Source organism: Populus alba, chromosome 14, assembly GCF_005239225.2.
Source record: "Populus alba chromosome 14, ASM523922v2, whole genome shotgun sequence".
Taxonomy (NCBI): domain Eukaryota; kingdom Viridiplantae; phylum Streptophyta; class Magnoliopsida; order Malpighiales; family Salicaceae; genus Populus; species Populus alba.
Window position 1 is genome coordinate 4,374,672 of NC_133297.1, and position 16,233 is coordinate 4,390,904.

The 16,233-nt window shown below is 34.3% G+C and overlaps 2 protein-coding genes across 5 annotated transcripts; one reads left to right on the forward strand and one right to left on the reverse strand.

Annotated features, from left to right (window-relative positions):
* Positions 1 to 6,107: 6,107 nt before the first annotated feature.
* LOC118049457 (uncharacterized) lies at positions 6,108 to 9,095 on the forward strand. Of its 4 annotated transcripts, none has more exons than XM_035059450.2 (3): positions 6,108 to 8,119; positions 8,529 to 8,572; positions 8,660 to 9,095. In XM_035059450.2, exon 1 carries the CDS (start codon positions 7,021 to 7,023, stop codon positions 8,113 to 8,115), a length of 1,095 nt encoding a protein of 364 aa, XP_034915341.1. In that variant the 5' UTR covers positions 6,108 to 7,020; the 3' UTR covers positions 8,116 to 8,119; positions 8,529 to 8,572; positions 8,660 to 9,095. The 4 variants fall into 4 exon arrangements, 2 of the variants coding, with proteins under 2 accessions (XP_034915341.1, XP_034915343.1); XR_012167907.1 differs by having other exon boundaries at positions 6,109 to 8,215; XM_035059452.2 differs by lacking the exon at positions 8,529 to 8,572.
* Positions 9,096 to 12,263: 3,168 nt separating this feature from the next.
* On the reverse strand, positions 12,264 to 15,971 carry LOC118049458 (uncharacterized). Its single transcript, XM_035059453.2, has 5 exons — positions 15,073 to 15,971; positions 14,600 to 14,698; positions 13,989 to 14,033; positions 13,101 to 13,238; positions 12,264 to 12,829 (listed from the first exon to the last, which is right to left on the reverse strand). The coding sequence occupies exons 1-5, from the start codon at positions 15,451 to 15,453 to the stop codon at positions 12,482 to 12,484; spliced, it is 1,011 nt and encodes a 336-aa protein (XP_034915344.1). The 5' UTR covers positions 15,454 to 15,971; the 3' UTR covers positions 12,264 to 12,481.
* Positions 15,972 to 16,233: the final 262 nt, after the last annotated feature.

Consider the following 16,233-nt stretch of genomic DNA (forward strand, 5'->3'; position numbering starts at 1 on the left):
TAAGAATCAAATTGAATATTCCAGAAATCCAGGACTGTTGTGTAAATTGTGCTATAACTTAGGGATTCAATTGAATTTAATCCAAGGATACAATTAGAAATCAATTATTACTGATTAGGATCTTAATTGTTAAGTTTAAACTGTTTAGGGACCAAATTGGAAAACAGCCATGCCCAATAATCACAAGGACTGAGAAAGTAGAGAAAAACAGAGAAAAAGGAAAGAAAGAGGAAAATAGGCGGAGAACAACGAAAAACAGGGGACTGGAAACAAGAAAAAAAACAGGGGGAAGAACACTGGAAACAGGGGGAAATGCCTCTGCAACAGAGGAGGAGCTGACAAAAAAAAAAAGGACCCAGAACAAGAGGTTTAACAGAGAGCAAAAGGAGAAGAACGAATTTGCAAAATAACAATAATGAAGAAGGGCGAAGGAGAATGCGCTCAGCAGATTAGGTCAGTAACCTTTTCTTCTTGCATTATTTTATTTGATTAATATTTGCACAGTGTAGCAACACGTGTGTTGTTTGGCTTTCAAGCATTGTGGAGTTAAATCCCATTGAAGGGTGGTGGAGGGAACATTGAATAAAAGGGGCTGCTTTTTCTTAATTTTTCTTGTTTTTACTGGCGAGTAGGTTTTTTCTTTAAGAAATATTTTTTATTTTTTTTTTTTTGTCAACAGTAGAATAATATTTCTATATTTAAATTAATATTAATTAATTATTCAGAATAAAATAATTATAAAATACTAATAAAACTCTAATTTCCATCCTCTTTTATTTTTATATTTTTTATATTTTGGATTATTTCACATCTTTTATCCTTTCCTTACTCTCTGTACGGAACTGTTAAAAAAAAAAAAGATATAAAATTTATAAATGAATGGTCTATTGCTAGAATCGCTGTAAAGAGAAATTAATCTCTCATGTAATAAACTCGGTGGCCCATACGCATGGAGAGATTATTGAAACATTAGTCGCAGCCAATACAAGAATGTACAAATTAAGCAGCTTTTCACAGGCTTTACTGCAAAGGCAGGGACTATTCTATTCTTTCCCCATGAATTTGACCCTCTAGTGGGAAGAGGGGGTCCTCTGGGTCAACAGAGGAAGAACCGATCAACAAACTGAACGAAGGAAGAATCGATTGAGTTAGCAGTTTAACTCTGGAAGAAGAAAGAAACAAGTAATCATCTCACCTTATGCTTTGAAACGGCGATTCTTTGCGCTGCGACTGAGATTTTTAGTTCGTCTGGTCTGCAATTTCTAAAAATTAGATGGTATTTTTTTTAAAAAAAAAAAAAAATTTAAAAAAAATGTATTAAAATAATTTTTTTATTTTTTTTATTTTTGATATTATTACATGAAATCAATAAAAAAAACTAAAAAATATCAATTTAATATTTTTTTAAATCAAATAAGGCGGTTTAAATGGAAAAACAAACAGTCAATTCTCTATAAATTAGAACACAGGAGAAAGAAGCAGAAAAGGAAGAAAAAAAAGAGCGGACATGCACGGGTCATGAAGTCTAGTGTTGTCAAAATAGACTTGGAGAAATCATGGGATTTCTTCATCGCTCTTTCTACCAACAAAGACTGCCCTGGTAAGTGATTTTCTTTCCTGTCTGTGCGTACCACTGTACGATGACCTAGCTTCTTAGAATTTACGTTTCAAGAGATTTTACTCAATTCTGTCAGCTTTTGCTCTGCCAAGTTTTCAATTTGGAGGCTAAAATTGAAATCCTAAGATTCAGAATGTATATAGACTTGCCTTGCTGCCATCTCTTCTTTTTCCTCCTGAAGAGTCTCCTCTTCGAGCCTTCTTCTGAGGTCCAGAACTCTAGAACAATGCATAATACCTGTAAGTTTTAAGATTCAAATTCACTTAGAGCTAAGAAGCTATATATGTTAGTAGACATGCATGAACTTTTGAAGATACCTCTCTAGACTCTAGCTCCTATTGCTGGATTGTTTTTGATAATGCAGAATGACGATTTTAGTTTACTTCTACAGAGAAGCCATGAAAGAATAGGCGAACGGTGGATGGTCCTGAAACCGGTGCTTCTTTCAACTGTTGGAAAGTGACTGAACCAATTAACAAGTTGCTCGAATTGAGGGTTTTTTTTTTTTTTTTGCATGGTAATCAACAGATAATCGGCGGGGGCGGCGATCTCTGTTGGTGGCTTTGGCTGCGCAATTTGAGGCTACTAGGGCAAGCAAGAAAATACGCAAGAAAATGCAGAGCAGAAGATTAAGAAAGAGTAAAAAGGAGATAATCAAGACCCGTGAAGCCCCGATCAACCTTAAGCCCATGGAGTTTAGAAAGAATAAAGACAAACACATACATATATTTCTTATTCGTTGGTAGTCATCATTTTGCACTTTTGAAGAAAATCAAACGCTTTCTTTCAAGGAGAATTGTGATCTTTTTCACATTGTTCATCAATCATTAAAGGATTAATGATTCGGGAGTATAAGTATATTTTTAAAAATTTTAATCACAGTAAATTATCTAATTGTCTTCCAAGTTAAAAAATTTAAAGATGTAACCAGGGGTGTTTATTTTTTTTTTATTTTTTCATATAATAAAATGATAATTTTACTTTTTAAAACAAAAAAATTAAACTACAGTGTCGTTGTGGCTCCTTCTTATTAGTGTGAAAAGTGTAAATAGTGGTGGAACCATTTATTACTAGTGAAGAGCTTGGTTTTTTTTTTATTGTTATTATTTTAACTTTAAATCTTATTTTTTATTATTATATTATTTTCTTAGTTATTTTGTAAAATATTTATTTATTTTCAATTTAATCTTTCAATATTAATCTATCATATATTATATTTTTTAATTTGATTATTATACTTATTTTTATTTTTTTTACTCTTTTGTAAAGGCACTATCAGTTTCAATTTCAATCTAAATTTATTATATATTATGTTTTTTTATTTGATTTTTTTTATTTTGATTTTTTAAAAGTTATTTTTCTTTTCAACTTTGATCAAAAAATTATAATTGTCCTCTAATTTATTTTTAATTTTTATTATTATTCTTTTAATTTTTATTTTTTGATCTTGGATCCTTTGGTGTGATTGTTTTGTTTCCTCGATTCATCCTTCATTGTTTGATTTGTTAGAGATTGGACTTTACTAGTGTTTACTAATGACTTGGGTCACGAATTTAAAAAGTTAATGGGGTTGATTTTTTTTTTTTTACTTATTTTATTTTATAATTTCATCGTTTGATATTAGTTTTTATTATAAAAAATGGTTATTTTTTATCGTGTCGTTTTTTTACATTTTTTTTAACTAAATTTTGTTTTTTCGATATTTAGTTGGCTAAAAATGAACATTGTTTTCTCGCTTTTAAAAAAAGTGTCTTCTCCTATATTATCCGTCATTTTTTTTAATTTGTTTATTATTATTTTCTATATTTTTCATGTAATTAAAATAAATGACTATTCAGTGCTATAACCTAAAACATAAATTTATTTTTAAAAGAAAATACATTTATAATATCTGCACATTATTTTTTACTAGAAAAAAATTAATATGAACCCGACCCCCTTAGTGTGTGCGTAAAAGAAGGCCCTTTAATTACCTTCAATTTTATAACACTGATATAATTAACAACACAACACAACACCAATCCATTCACGGTGTAATTGAAGCTTCCTTAAAGAGGATCAGATCTTTTTATGACGATGTTTTGCTGGATTTCGTGTCCCAGCACGACCAAATTATAAGAAAATCCTTAAAATGTTACATGGAATTGGAATTCGTAGGGTAACCTGGCCAGAAGTGGGACTAGGAAAGAAAGGACGCCATTTCCTTGGACTTGGGACTGGGAAGTCGTTTAGTAGATACGGATTTTTATTTTCTTTACTTCACTCCACTTTCTTGCTTATCCTCTCCAAATTCAAAGACAAACGCAGGAGGGGACCACATCAAAGTCACACAATTTTTTTCTTTATTATTAATATAAATTTTTGTCAGTTATGTATATTTTAATTAATTTTATGAGTTTTAAAATTAATAATTATATAAATATTTAGTGATTCTAAAATTTATAATACTCAAACTAATAATTTTAAAAAAAACAAACTTAAAACCTGACTAATTAAACTATATCCATCAAAATTAAAATTAATCTATTTGATTCAACTTCCTGTGCTTCTTGCACATTCAAAGACAAAATGTTGTAGCATTCACCAGACTGCAATCCTTAATAGAATTTTAACAAATAATGTTCTGTCATTCACCGCTACAAGCATTGAAAGGGAATCAGACAATCCTTTTTTGTTTTTGGTTTCATTTGTTATTACACTTCAATTATTTTTTTGAAATTATTTTAATTTTAAATTATTTTTTAGCATTTTTAGATTATTTTAATTTATTAATATTCAAAATAATTTTTTTTAAAATTTTTTTATTTTATTATATTTTAAAATACAAAATAGTTTAAAAAACAATACTGGAAAATTCACTGCTATGGTTTGTGGAAGCAGTACTTTCTCCATGCATGCTAATAGATTTAATATTGTGTGTTTTATATGTTTGAAATCATGTTAAAGTATGTTTTTATGTTTTTTAAATAATTTTCATATATAAATGTTAAAAATAAAAAATAATATATAAAAATAATAATTATTTTAATATATTTTTTTAAAAATATACTCTTAAAAAATAATTTTAACGAAGATACCAATCACGCACTTAACAGCAACCATGTGAACTCCTGGAATGTTCTCTTTCCCTCTTCTTTCCCCACTTTTCGTCTACAAATAATGGTGGTCATACTCATATCCAATTTCCACGACGTACAGAAGAAATCAAAAGGCAGCAACAGTATCACAATAGCAAGACGATAGGCATCAACAGTATATAAATTCAGCCTAATAAAAAAAAATTGAGCTAAATTAATTTGAATTTATTTTTTTAAAATCAAATTAAACTAAAATTGATTGATTTAAACGGTTTTTATTTAATTTTATTTTTTAAAAATAATTTAATTTTAATTATTTTTTTTATATAAAAACTAGTCTAAATAAAAAATAATTATATCCATCGCTACGACTCCTTACGACCAGGGGTGGAATTAGGGGGAGGTGGGTAGGGCCGGGTCCCTACAAAATATTTTGAAGTTTTGGATTTTTAATGTTTAAATATAGTATAATATAATATATTTTTAATTTAAATAAATAAAATTTTTAATAATAAATTATATTTTGAGTTTTTGATGCTCTCTTGTTATATCATTTCAGCTCCGCCCCTGCTTACACAGGAGGCTCATACCGATAACCACAGGAATATTTAATTAATTAATTATAAAATAGAGATTGTGAAGAGAGGTTGATTGATTAGTTAACTAACTAATCGATTGGCGCCAAACCTGCATGCCCACAGCGTCATCTTGTTTTCTTCCTTGGTAGCGTCTTTCCTTGTAGCCACCTTGTTGTGACCAAAAGATTAACATCATTTGTTTTTATATTTTAAAAAGATTTTTTTTTAATTTTATATTTTAAATTAATATTTTTTTTTATGTTTTTCATATCAAAATATAATAATATCAAAAATATTTTAATATATTTTCTAGTAAAAACACATTTTAAAAAAGCAAATACCACTAAACTTCAAATACCTCTTATTTAGGGAGCGTTTAAAAACACGAGCCAACCAGTATTTTCAAAAAAATTCAAAAATTATTTTTTTAAATAAAAATTTATTTTTTATATATTTTGAATCATTTTAATACACTGATGTCAAAAATTATTTTGAATACATTTTAAAATATAAAACATTTTTTAAAAAATAATTATAATCATACTTTCAAACAAGCTAAACTCATATTTACAGGAGATCAACCTCTTTTTAAATTTTATTTTATTATTATTATTTAAAAATATTAAAATAATATCAAATCAATATTTTTTAAATAAAACACTCTTGAAAACGAAATTTATTTCGCTCTCACATACTTTATAAATTCCTGATCAATCCGGTGCGCCCAGCGGGATTGGCAAGAAGATTACGATCGAGTCACTTGTATTTCAAACCAATTTCGCAGCCCACATGGAAAGTTAGATAGGTTCGAAGGCGAGAAAGCCAAAAATACGTGCCAGTGACCAAGTAGTTCAAAAAAAAAAAGAAAAAGAAATCCGAAATTCCTCTGTAATGACACCCAAAAGAGGAAAATTGCCATCACCTCCCTATCTATCTCTCTCTCTCTGTGTATGTCTCCAAAGTATTTCTAAAAACAGGGCACTAATGGTAAAGACGGCCTCCTGTCCCCCCCCACCCACTTATTTCTTTCGTTCAAGCCACACAAACACCAGCATCCACAGAAAAGAAAATAGTGCTCGAGGATAATATTGCCAGCCCAAATCACCTCAATGAACCACCCACCACCCTTGACGGTGGGTTACCACTTACCTCTATTCCCCAATTAGATGATGATTGATGATGATGATCTCAACCATCCATGATCATCGTGATCATCACAGCCACCATCACATGGCCAAAGTCAGGAAAGTGGACCTTTCTTTTGTCCCTAGACTAAGGGTGTGCACAACCCACATCCTACGGCGTACGTTAGCCCTTCCTTCCCACCCCCACTCACACACCTATGCGGTGGCCTCATCCGCACACCCCTCCCCACCCCCCCCCACCCACCCTCCATACCTTATTCAATATGCCACCCAACCCCACTTCCCCCCTTCCACCACCACATCCACAACCACACCCACTTTTCTTTCCCTCTCCTATCCTCCCTCCCTCCCTCTTCCACCCCCAATACCCCCCTTAACGCTCGCCGCCTTTCCTATCTTTCTTGCCCTTCATTACCACCACCATCACACCGCGATTTTCTCTTAGCTCCTCCTTCCCCCAGATCTCTCCTTCGCTAACGTGCGCCAACTCCCTTCTCTCCCTGGTCTTCCGCCACCACAAGAAATACCGCTTCTCTTCTTACTCTCGTACTCCCTCACAACTGTCCCACCGATTTCCCTTATCTTAACCTTCACCAGAACCCATGTCCACACTACCCAACACCGGATCGCCCTCACCCCCACAAGATCTAACCCCCCTTCAAATCACCGCACTACAAGCTCTCCCTGCTCCGCCAACGCAACCATCCACCAATCCTCGGCGTCTACCACCACCATGTTGGACCCCAGATGAAACAGTGGCCTTAATCGACGCTTACCGTGATAAATGGTACACGCTCCGCCGCGGTAATCTCAAAGCAAATCACTGGCAAGAAGTAGCTGATGCTGTAGCTCGCCGCTGTCCAGCTGCATCACCACCAAAAACCGCTGTGCAGTGCCGCCACAAGATGGAAAAGCTCCGGAAACGGTACCGAACCGAGATCCAGAGGGCCCGATCCATGCCGGTCTCGAGGTTTTCATCTTCTTGGGTCCATTTTAAGCGAATGGATGGGATGGAAAAGGGGCCTCAAGCTAAGGCTGATTATAATTCAGAGAGCGAAGGTGATGATAATGACGATGATAATGACGATGATGGTGATATTCATGGATCTTATTTAGAAAATTATAGGACTGCTGGTAATGTTATGAATACTCGAAGTATTCAGAAGCTTTATCGAAATGGGATTGGGAATCCAGGGACTGGTAGTGGTAATAATGGATTGAGTGGTGGAAATTCTAGTTTGGGTTCGGGTAATGCTGGTGGGTTTCGAATTAGAATACCAACTGGAGTTAGTATAGCGCAGCCAGGACCTAAATTCTATGCAAAAGCAGAGCAGAAGTATGGTGGGGGTCCTAGTATGGGTGTTAATGCGAGCCCAAACCCGAACATGAAGCCTAATTATGGTGGGATGGGGAGTAGTAGTAGGGTTATGAGGGGGGGTGAGGAAATGGGGAAGAAAAGAGAGAGGGAGCCGATGGAGGAGTTGGTTGCGGCGATAAAGGTATTGGGAGATGGGTTTGTTAGAATGGAGCAAATGAAGATGGAAATGGCTAGAGAGATGGAGACAATGAGGATGGAAATGGAGATGAAGAGGACGGAGATGATTCTTGAGTCGCAGCAGAGGATTGTGGAGGCTTTTGCTAAAGCATTATCGGAGAAGAAGAAGAAGCCAAAGAGAATGCCCTCACCTGAGTCATAGTTGGGTGAGTGTGGCTGTTTTTTGTTTTTGTTGCTAGAGGTTTGACCCTTCTTGGTAAGGGTTGAATGGTTGGTCAGATTTGATACATCTTTGGATGAAAGTAAGTTAATTTCATGTTTAGATCAGTGTTATGCTGCTTGTTTTGTGATTATTTCTTGAGAGTAAGTTAGGAAGGTGTTGAACTTTGTTAGTGTTTTCAATTTACTTTTGGATGAATGTAGCTTCAATTTTTTAGATTAGATGCTTGTGTACAACTACTTCTCAAGTGTTAACTTTAGTATTTTTGTGGAATATAAATGTAGTTGCATCATTATCCTTCTAATTCCCTGTTTTGCTTGTGAATTGGATGGTAAAGATTCTTAGCTTGATGCTAGATATGGTTTTCTGATTGATTGATGTTCTAATGTTGCTAGGGACAATGATTTACCAGATAGGGAATAAAATATCTGGACATTGTGTAAGTGTTTTCTTCTTGATAATAAAGGGGAAACATAATATAGAACGTGATTAATTATGGGATGGCTACATTTGTTTGCGTGATTAGGTTTTAGAGTTTTCGGGACAGTTTCCATTCTAAGCTCCCCGCTAGCCGAGATCCTTGTACAAGGCTTCATGTCCTGGAATTGCAGCATTGTGATGAGGCCCTGCGTTCTTGCACTTCTAGTTGATGAATGGAACTTGCAAAGATTTCCCTGGACTTGTTTGCAACATGGTTAAAGAGAGTGGCAAAACAGGGCATTGCTTTTTCCTTGAAGCCGGTGTCTCAGTTTCTCAGATAATTATCTTTATCTTGTCTGATAATGGCATCATATCTCGAAACTTTCTTGCTGTGACATCTCACTCATAATTCCACCAACCGCATCAACTTTTCGTTTTTATTACTGTAATTGAAGGACTTTCTGTCCTTTGTTTCTAAGCAACTACTATCGTGGGTATGGACCAAATAGCCTATATTCGATACCGACCTCAATTTATCTGAATGGATATTTGTATTTTTTTTTTGGCATGTTGGGGAAATATCCAAAGTGAAAAGGTCGAGCTTGAATAGGATATGGATATTACTTTACTCGACCGGAAACACTACTTGTACCCAACCCGAGACATAGACATGACCTTAAAGTTTAAAAAAATTGCATTTGTACCTGCCTATATGTTTATAGAAAAAATAGGGTCTCACTTACCCAATGTATACCTAAAACCTAATAGGATTGGGTTTGATTTATGCCGGATCGAGTTCAAGTCAGGGTTAGATAAAACATTTAAAACCAAGTTGGGTATACCTAAAATCTAATAGGGTTGGGTTTGATTCATGCTGGATCAAGTTCAAGTCAGGGTTAGGTAAAACATTGTTGGGTATGGATATTGCAATACCTGACCATGAAGATATTACCATCCCTAATATCATGCATCCTATATCTTAACCATCCGTGTATCTTAACCATCCTTACAAGTAATAATCTCTCAAGAAAAGGGCTAATCTTGTCTCTACCAAATGAATGTATCATTTTTCACATTCTAGTGGAAAGGGGGCATTTTTTTTCCTTAGGTTGAATTACAGAGTAATTTCTAAGGGACAACTTACTATTATTACAGGGGTGAGAAAAAGAAATTAAACAAAAAAAAAAAAAATAAATTAACAAAAAAAACCAATTAGAAAAAAAAAAAAAAAAAAGTCTAGTCCAGTCTCGTTTTAAGGCTTCTAAAACCAATTAAACCAAACTAAATTTAACTAACTCAACCAAAAAATAAAAATTGTATCAACTTAACAAGAGTATAAATAAAAAATTATCTTTCAAAGACTTAAAACTCTAAAATTCACTACCCCCTTCCCTTTATGTACCTCTCTTTCAACCTCTTCTATGGCTCCACCCACAACCCACTCTTAAGATTTGCATCCTTTTGTTAAAACATGAAGTTTATATTGTTTCTAATATGTAAAAGAGAACAAATTCAATGTTTAGATAGGTTTTAAGTTCATATCTTCCTCTACCTTTTTTTTATTTATTATTACATTTATACATGTTGTTGAGTATCCATAATTATCTTATCTATTTTATAAATTTATTTTGATTTTGCCCTTTATTCAATAAAAATCAATAGGATTTAGCCATTAAAGCCCAAAAAAAAACTCATTAAAAAACTACAAGTTTTTGCCAGTTTTTTCTCAAAAAAAAATAAAAAAAATTGAAATAAACCAAAATTGGTTAATTTGAGCTAATGTCCAATTAGGTCCGATTCTTATATATGTTAAAATTTAGTTTGATTGGTTTTTTTAATCAAAAACTTAACCTAAGTGAAAATGCTCACCTTTACTAAATGCTACAAAAAAAGAAGAAGGGGGGAGTGCATTGTCGTACCAACTCATAATTTAGCCAAAAATGGCAAATTGAGTTGTGAATAAAAAAAGTTTCAAAGCAAAAGGAGAAGCTAAGAGTGTTTTTTTTTTTTTTTTACTCTTAACATAGTAATTTTTTTTTTAAATAACACAGCACAAAAAATTTTTAAAAAAATAACACAATTTAAAGAATCATATATAACATTTGCAATTCGCAAGTTGCAAATGTCACTAATGACTCTATAATTTTGAAATAGCCATCACAATTTACAATAAAGAAAGATAAAAGAGGAGTGAGAGAGAAAAAAAGAAAGAAAAAGATATTGGAGGCACACCAAAACATAACTAGTATTGTTAAAAGAATCTCAACGAGATGAATCCAAATATATTAAGAAAGGTTGCTAACAGTTAACGTAGTGAACCACACAAGTCACCTAAAGGTGTTTGGATTCACTTGACTTTGGGTGATTTGTGTGACCTACTATGGTCACTATTGTTTTGGCGAGATCTTTTTTATGATATAGATGATGTTGTCATCAGAGTTTTAATATGCTTTTAGAATCTTTTTTTTTCTTTCTTTTTTCTCTCATCTCTCCTCATAATTTGTGAAGATAAAGGAGAGAGGGAAAAGTAAGAAAAAAAAGAGAAAGAGATCCTAGGGCAAACTGAATCTTTGATAAAGACATTACAAATATCATCAAAAAGATCTTGATAAAATAAATCTAATAATAATATGGAATGTCACTAACAGTTATCAGAGTGAGTCACATGAGCTGTCCAAAGATAAGTGAGCCGACTACCTTTAAGTGGCTCATATGATCCACTTTGCTCATTGTTAATGATCTTTTTTGGTATTGTTAGCTTCGTCTTTTAAAGATTTTTCAGACGGTACTAATAATATTTTAATTGGAGTTTCGAGTTATCTCTAGAATCTTCTTCTTTCATTCATTTTTTCTTTGTTGTAAATCAAGCTAGATATTTTACAATTTAAAAGAGTTACTAGAAACACTTACAACTCTCTAAATTATATTATTTTTCTAAATATTTTTTAGTTTGTGTTATTTTTTTTACTATATTAGAGTAAAAAACAAACACTCGGAAGCCGATGCTTTCATGTCTCTAGCTGCACAAAAAAACGTCAAGAGATCACGTGAGAAATTGGATTTTGAGCCCCCATATATATACAGCTCTGTTGTTAAAACTGATCCATCCAGTAGGCAAATGCCAGAGATTTTGCTATGATTAGTTGAATAGCAGGCAGGCGACATGCCGTTGGTTATCGTAACTTTAGGGAAAAAAGAAAAGAAAAGAAAGGATCATCCATGGGATTTGAAGGCGACGTGAATAGAACATGCAACCTTCTGAACCGGAGGCAGACGCGCTACCATTGCGCCATGGAACCTTGTTTAAGCTGAAGTCCTTGTAGATATAATTTACTAGAATGTTTTTCTACAGTCAATAAGAACATGAGCTTGGCTTGGTTGCCATCGAAGCCATACTTAACGTATAAACTTTGAGCCCTCTTGTGCCAGAATCGTGAGTTGAGAATTATCAAGAGGATATGCCCGAGTTTGAATTGGAAGATGACACTCTATCCAGGAAGTAAGGGTGTGTGCAGCTATAAAACTGCATCTCAAAATGAAACCACATGAAGCTGTCTTGAAGATGCAGAATAAGCAGCAAACACCTCAGTCATTTAAACAAGCTAAAGCTAACCACCAACAGCTGAGCCAAGGAAAGATTAAAGCATTCTCCATCTCTCTCTGGCTTAAGTTTCAAAATGGGGATGACAGACAATTGTTTTGCAGCACTGTTGAATATAGATTTTCAATGATTTATTACCCTTAATTTCTCTTGTTCTCTTCTTTTTCCTAATCGACAAAATGTACAGGGTGTAAATTTATATAACACATAGATTCACTACAGATAGGAGCTAGCAAAAGTTTGGGTTCAAATCACCCCGTTGGTCCATGTGAGCTGACAATAAACATCAAACAACTAAGACCCACTTGATCTGGTGTCTCAGTTTGTTTAAAGCTTTTGGTTTCCGGCACTTCTCTTGATTCTTCGGACATGTAACGGAGCAGGATTTTCCAAGACAGCAACATTAATGTTACCCCACACCTCTGGTTTGGTTGGAAGCTGTGCAATTCTCTCTACAATTTCCATATCTTCAGGAAGAACGAAACCAAACACCGTATATGCCTTATTCCACTCATTGTGATTGGCTAGGCTGATGAAGAATTCTGGGCCAGACTCAACCCATGCCACCGAACCTCTTCTAATTGTAGGGCAAGCCTCTGTTGGAATATCCTCAAAAATTGCTCCAGAGGCTCCAAGAGTTCCTTGAATTAGTGCAAACGGGGGGCCATATGGAGCCTGCACAGCTCAAGTGAGAAAGTTTTTAGTCAAAAATTTCAATATCCGGAAAAACAGATTGTCTTGCATTTTATGTTATATGCTGTTTTGTTGGGTTATTGTGTGAGAAGAGCACTCAAAAGCAATTCGTGTCAAGATCAGTCCTTTTCCGAGCATCTTTTCTGAAGGCGGTAGTACCAATCAACGGAAATCCCAAATCAAACATGTAACTTTATCAATTGGCAGGCAATTCAAGGAGCCTGCTTAAAAAATGGTAACTAGGGCATCTTACCTGTTCAATATGATTTCCTTCTGAATCCCACGACTTTCCCCGGCTTTCAGCACGGTAAAAGTGGCAACCCACACAATGGTGCGAAACCAACAAATCAAGAATGTATGAAATTGAATGTGGAGCACAACCAGGTAACAGCTGCACATAGCATCACAACAAAGTTGGACTGAAGCTAATACTTGATTAAAAATTCAACAAAAAAGAAAATGTCATTCAGTAGACTTGATGATTTCCTGTGTTCTAGACTTGTACAGAGATGACAACAAAAACCAAAAGAAAACATGGAGAATTTATTAAATAAATAATAGGTGATATTTATTCTCTTCATCGTGTCTCTCCCACTTCCAGGCATTTAGATGGAGGCTATTGAGACACCAGTTTGAGATAAGCATGCCTAGTGTAATTATGTGAGGTCAGATATCCAGTATTTCTCAGACTGATAATATATTACCATGCGTTCTAATTGAACACAACAGCAATAGATAGCATGCACCACACAGACAGCCAATCAGCTGCCTCTAATCCTGTGGGTCTACACTTTGTTAATGCTTTCGAGGACGGTTATCAGCTGGAGTTTATGAGATGACGAGACGACAGGATAACTGGTGTACAATTTCCTAGGTTGGTACTCTGTCATGGTTCCACCTTGTTATGATAAACTGTAAAGGTTTCAGTTTGGTTTATAAACCATTGAAACAAATCTTGCTAGGGGTTGATCACCTAATTTAGTAAAAAATACAAAAGCATTTTTTTAAGGTCTGAACCATTCAAAAGATCATGCAGGTTGGAATCATAAGCATATGTTATTAAGAATATTGTCTGGGAACTCATTCCTAGGAGTAACATATAAGCAAAAGTCAGGTATCCAAGAACGCAATGAACACTTACTTTTAGATGAAGTGTCCCATATTCCGTTTCCAATCCAATGATGCCCTAATGAGGAAAGGGGAAAATGAAAGATGATCAACAAATCAGCAACTGAGAACTCGAGGAAAACAGCAAACCAGAAAGTAGATATCTCAATTCTCACTGCTATGGAAACTAGAAACATGACCTCACAAATGTGTCAGAAGTTCAATCGTGTGTTAGTGATGAGAATACGTAGGTCCTCCATGCAACCAACAGATACTTATAATGGTAGATTATTATCTAAGGAAAAATCAAACAAGGCCCAGAGACTTTTCAGGTAACAAACATGCAACATAATCCAACTCTCTTACAATTATTAAAATAAATAAAAAGGAAGAATTGAATGTTAAAAATACTTTTTGAAAATCATGTAGCAGTTTCCATTGAAGTCCAGCTACTGTCATATCTGAGAATCTTAACCATCATTGTTTTCCACTTTTTTCTTACACCATGTCTACTTAGCAGTAGCCAAAAGCTGTTGCCTTTGGCAAACTGTGAAAATGCACACACATGAAATTATGTGCTGCTGTGCTCGATGAGAAACTAGGAAAACACTGAAACATCCATAAGAACTTCACTGGGTAATGTACCTCTCCTCTCCCAAAAACAATTCCAGAAGTCCACATAACATGGTCCCCTGAGTCTAGCCGATCAGGCTCCAAGGTGTCCTTCTGTTTCTTCAGCCAACACTAAAATCAAGAAAAGGAAAACATGCCTCAGAATCATACAAGCACATGACTATAAATACATGATACCAACAATATGATTTATAGCCCATTGTCATTGATAGTTTTAGACCACTAACTTTCTGCAAGGCTGCAAATGTCTGTTCATTTAAAATAGCTGAAGACTGACAGGCACACTCACAACTTCCCATGAAATTCTTGCAAGACAAAATGCCTAGAACAATAGGCGATGTCTGCAAGCGTTTACACTTCACTTTGGAGTTTTGATTAATCAAAATACCACAACGTTCTAATTGCAAAAATGAAAGACAAATCAACAACGAATTATCTAAAAATATCATAACTTGAAACTCAAAATGAATAGCAAGAGACCATACCTCGCCAAATTTATCACCACAAGCCTGTTTATCTCCACAAAACACCCAAGAATCACACAAACAAGGCCCGCTGTCACCGCTACACATTCCTTTACAGGCCAAGCAACAAGCTTTAGAAGAATTGACTTTAAATTCAGAACCCCATTTGACAGCATCACCCCATAGCTCCAAATGCTCAATCCCTCTACAACAATCCCCATCTGCATCTTCGCTCTTCAAACCATCACTAACTTTTGAAACCACAAACTCTGTATTACTATTAGGTGGTCTAAACAATGCAGAGAAACAAAGGTAGACCATGCAACAGGAGATTGTACCCATAACGAAAAGAGCCAGAAGTCCATAACGACCGAGTTCTGGAACGGTTTGCTTGCGACCCATTTGGATTTCAAACAGAATCAGATGGGTATTTGGTTAAATCTTGATTCTTGTTTAGGGTCTTGATTGATTTGTCAAGAAGAATACTGTTGCTACTGCAGAACTATTCTCCAGGAAGCAAACTGACTCTGCTACTTCATTGGAACCATTCAGCTGCAGACCTAGTCTTTAGGAAGTTAATTCTGTTTCTTTCTTGTCTTTAGGAGCATATCAGTTTGATGGACAAGGGATAGTAATCCCTATTTCTTAGTTTCAGTTGCTTACTTTCAGAGGTTGTACTGTCTATTTAATGGACAGAAATCATTTGAATAAAGTCAGGAGATTTTCTGAATAATCCTAATCTGTTATTTCTTCCACATGATTGAGAGTGAAAGCGGAGGGCTCTGTTTTTTTGGTTGTCATGAGATTGTCAGAAGGATTTAACAATTGCTTGCCTTCTTGGCCAGAAAATCACCGTGTACGATTCATAAGGCAAGAAAATCTCTAAAAAAACTCTCCAGTTTGCAGTTCGTTACCGATACAAATTTTTTTTATTAAGTTTAATTTCAAATCTCAGGTTCATGAAATATCTTAATATAATCCAGAATATATTAAAATTTAATTAATTAATTACTTGAAATTGACACAAAAAAAACTAAAAAAATAATAGAAAAGGTATTTTTTGGTAAAATAAATACAATAAGACTTGAAAGAATTAGTCTCTTAAAAAATCCCAAATCCAAGTAACTTTAATTTTCATTTATTTTTTAATTTTAATTTGTTCATTCTTATTTTTAAATGATA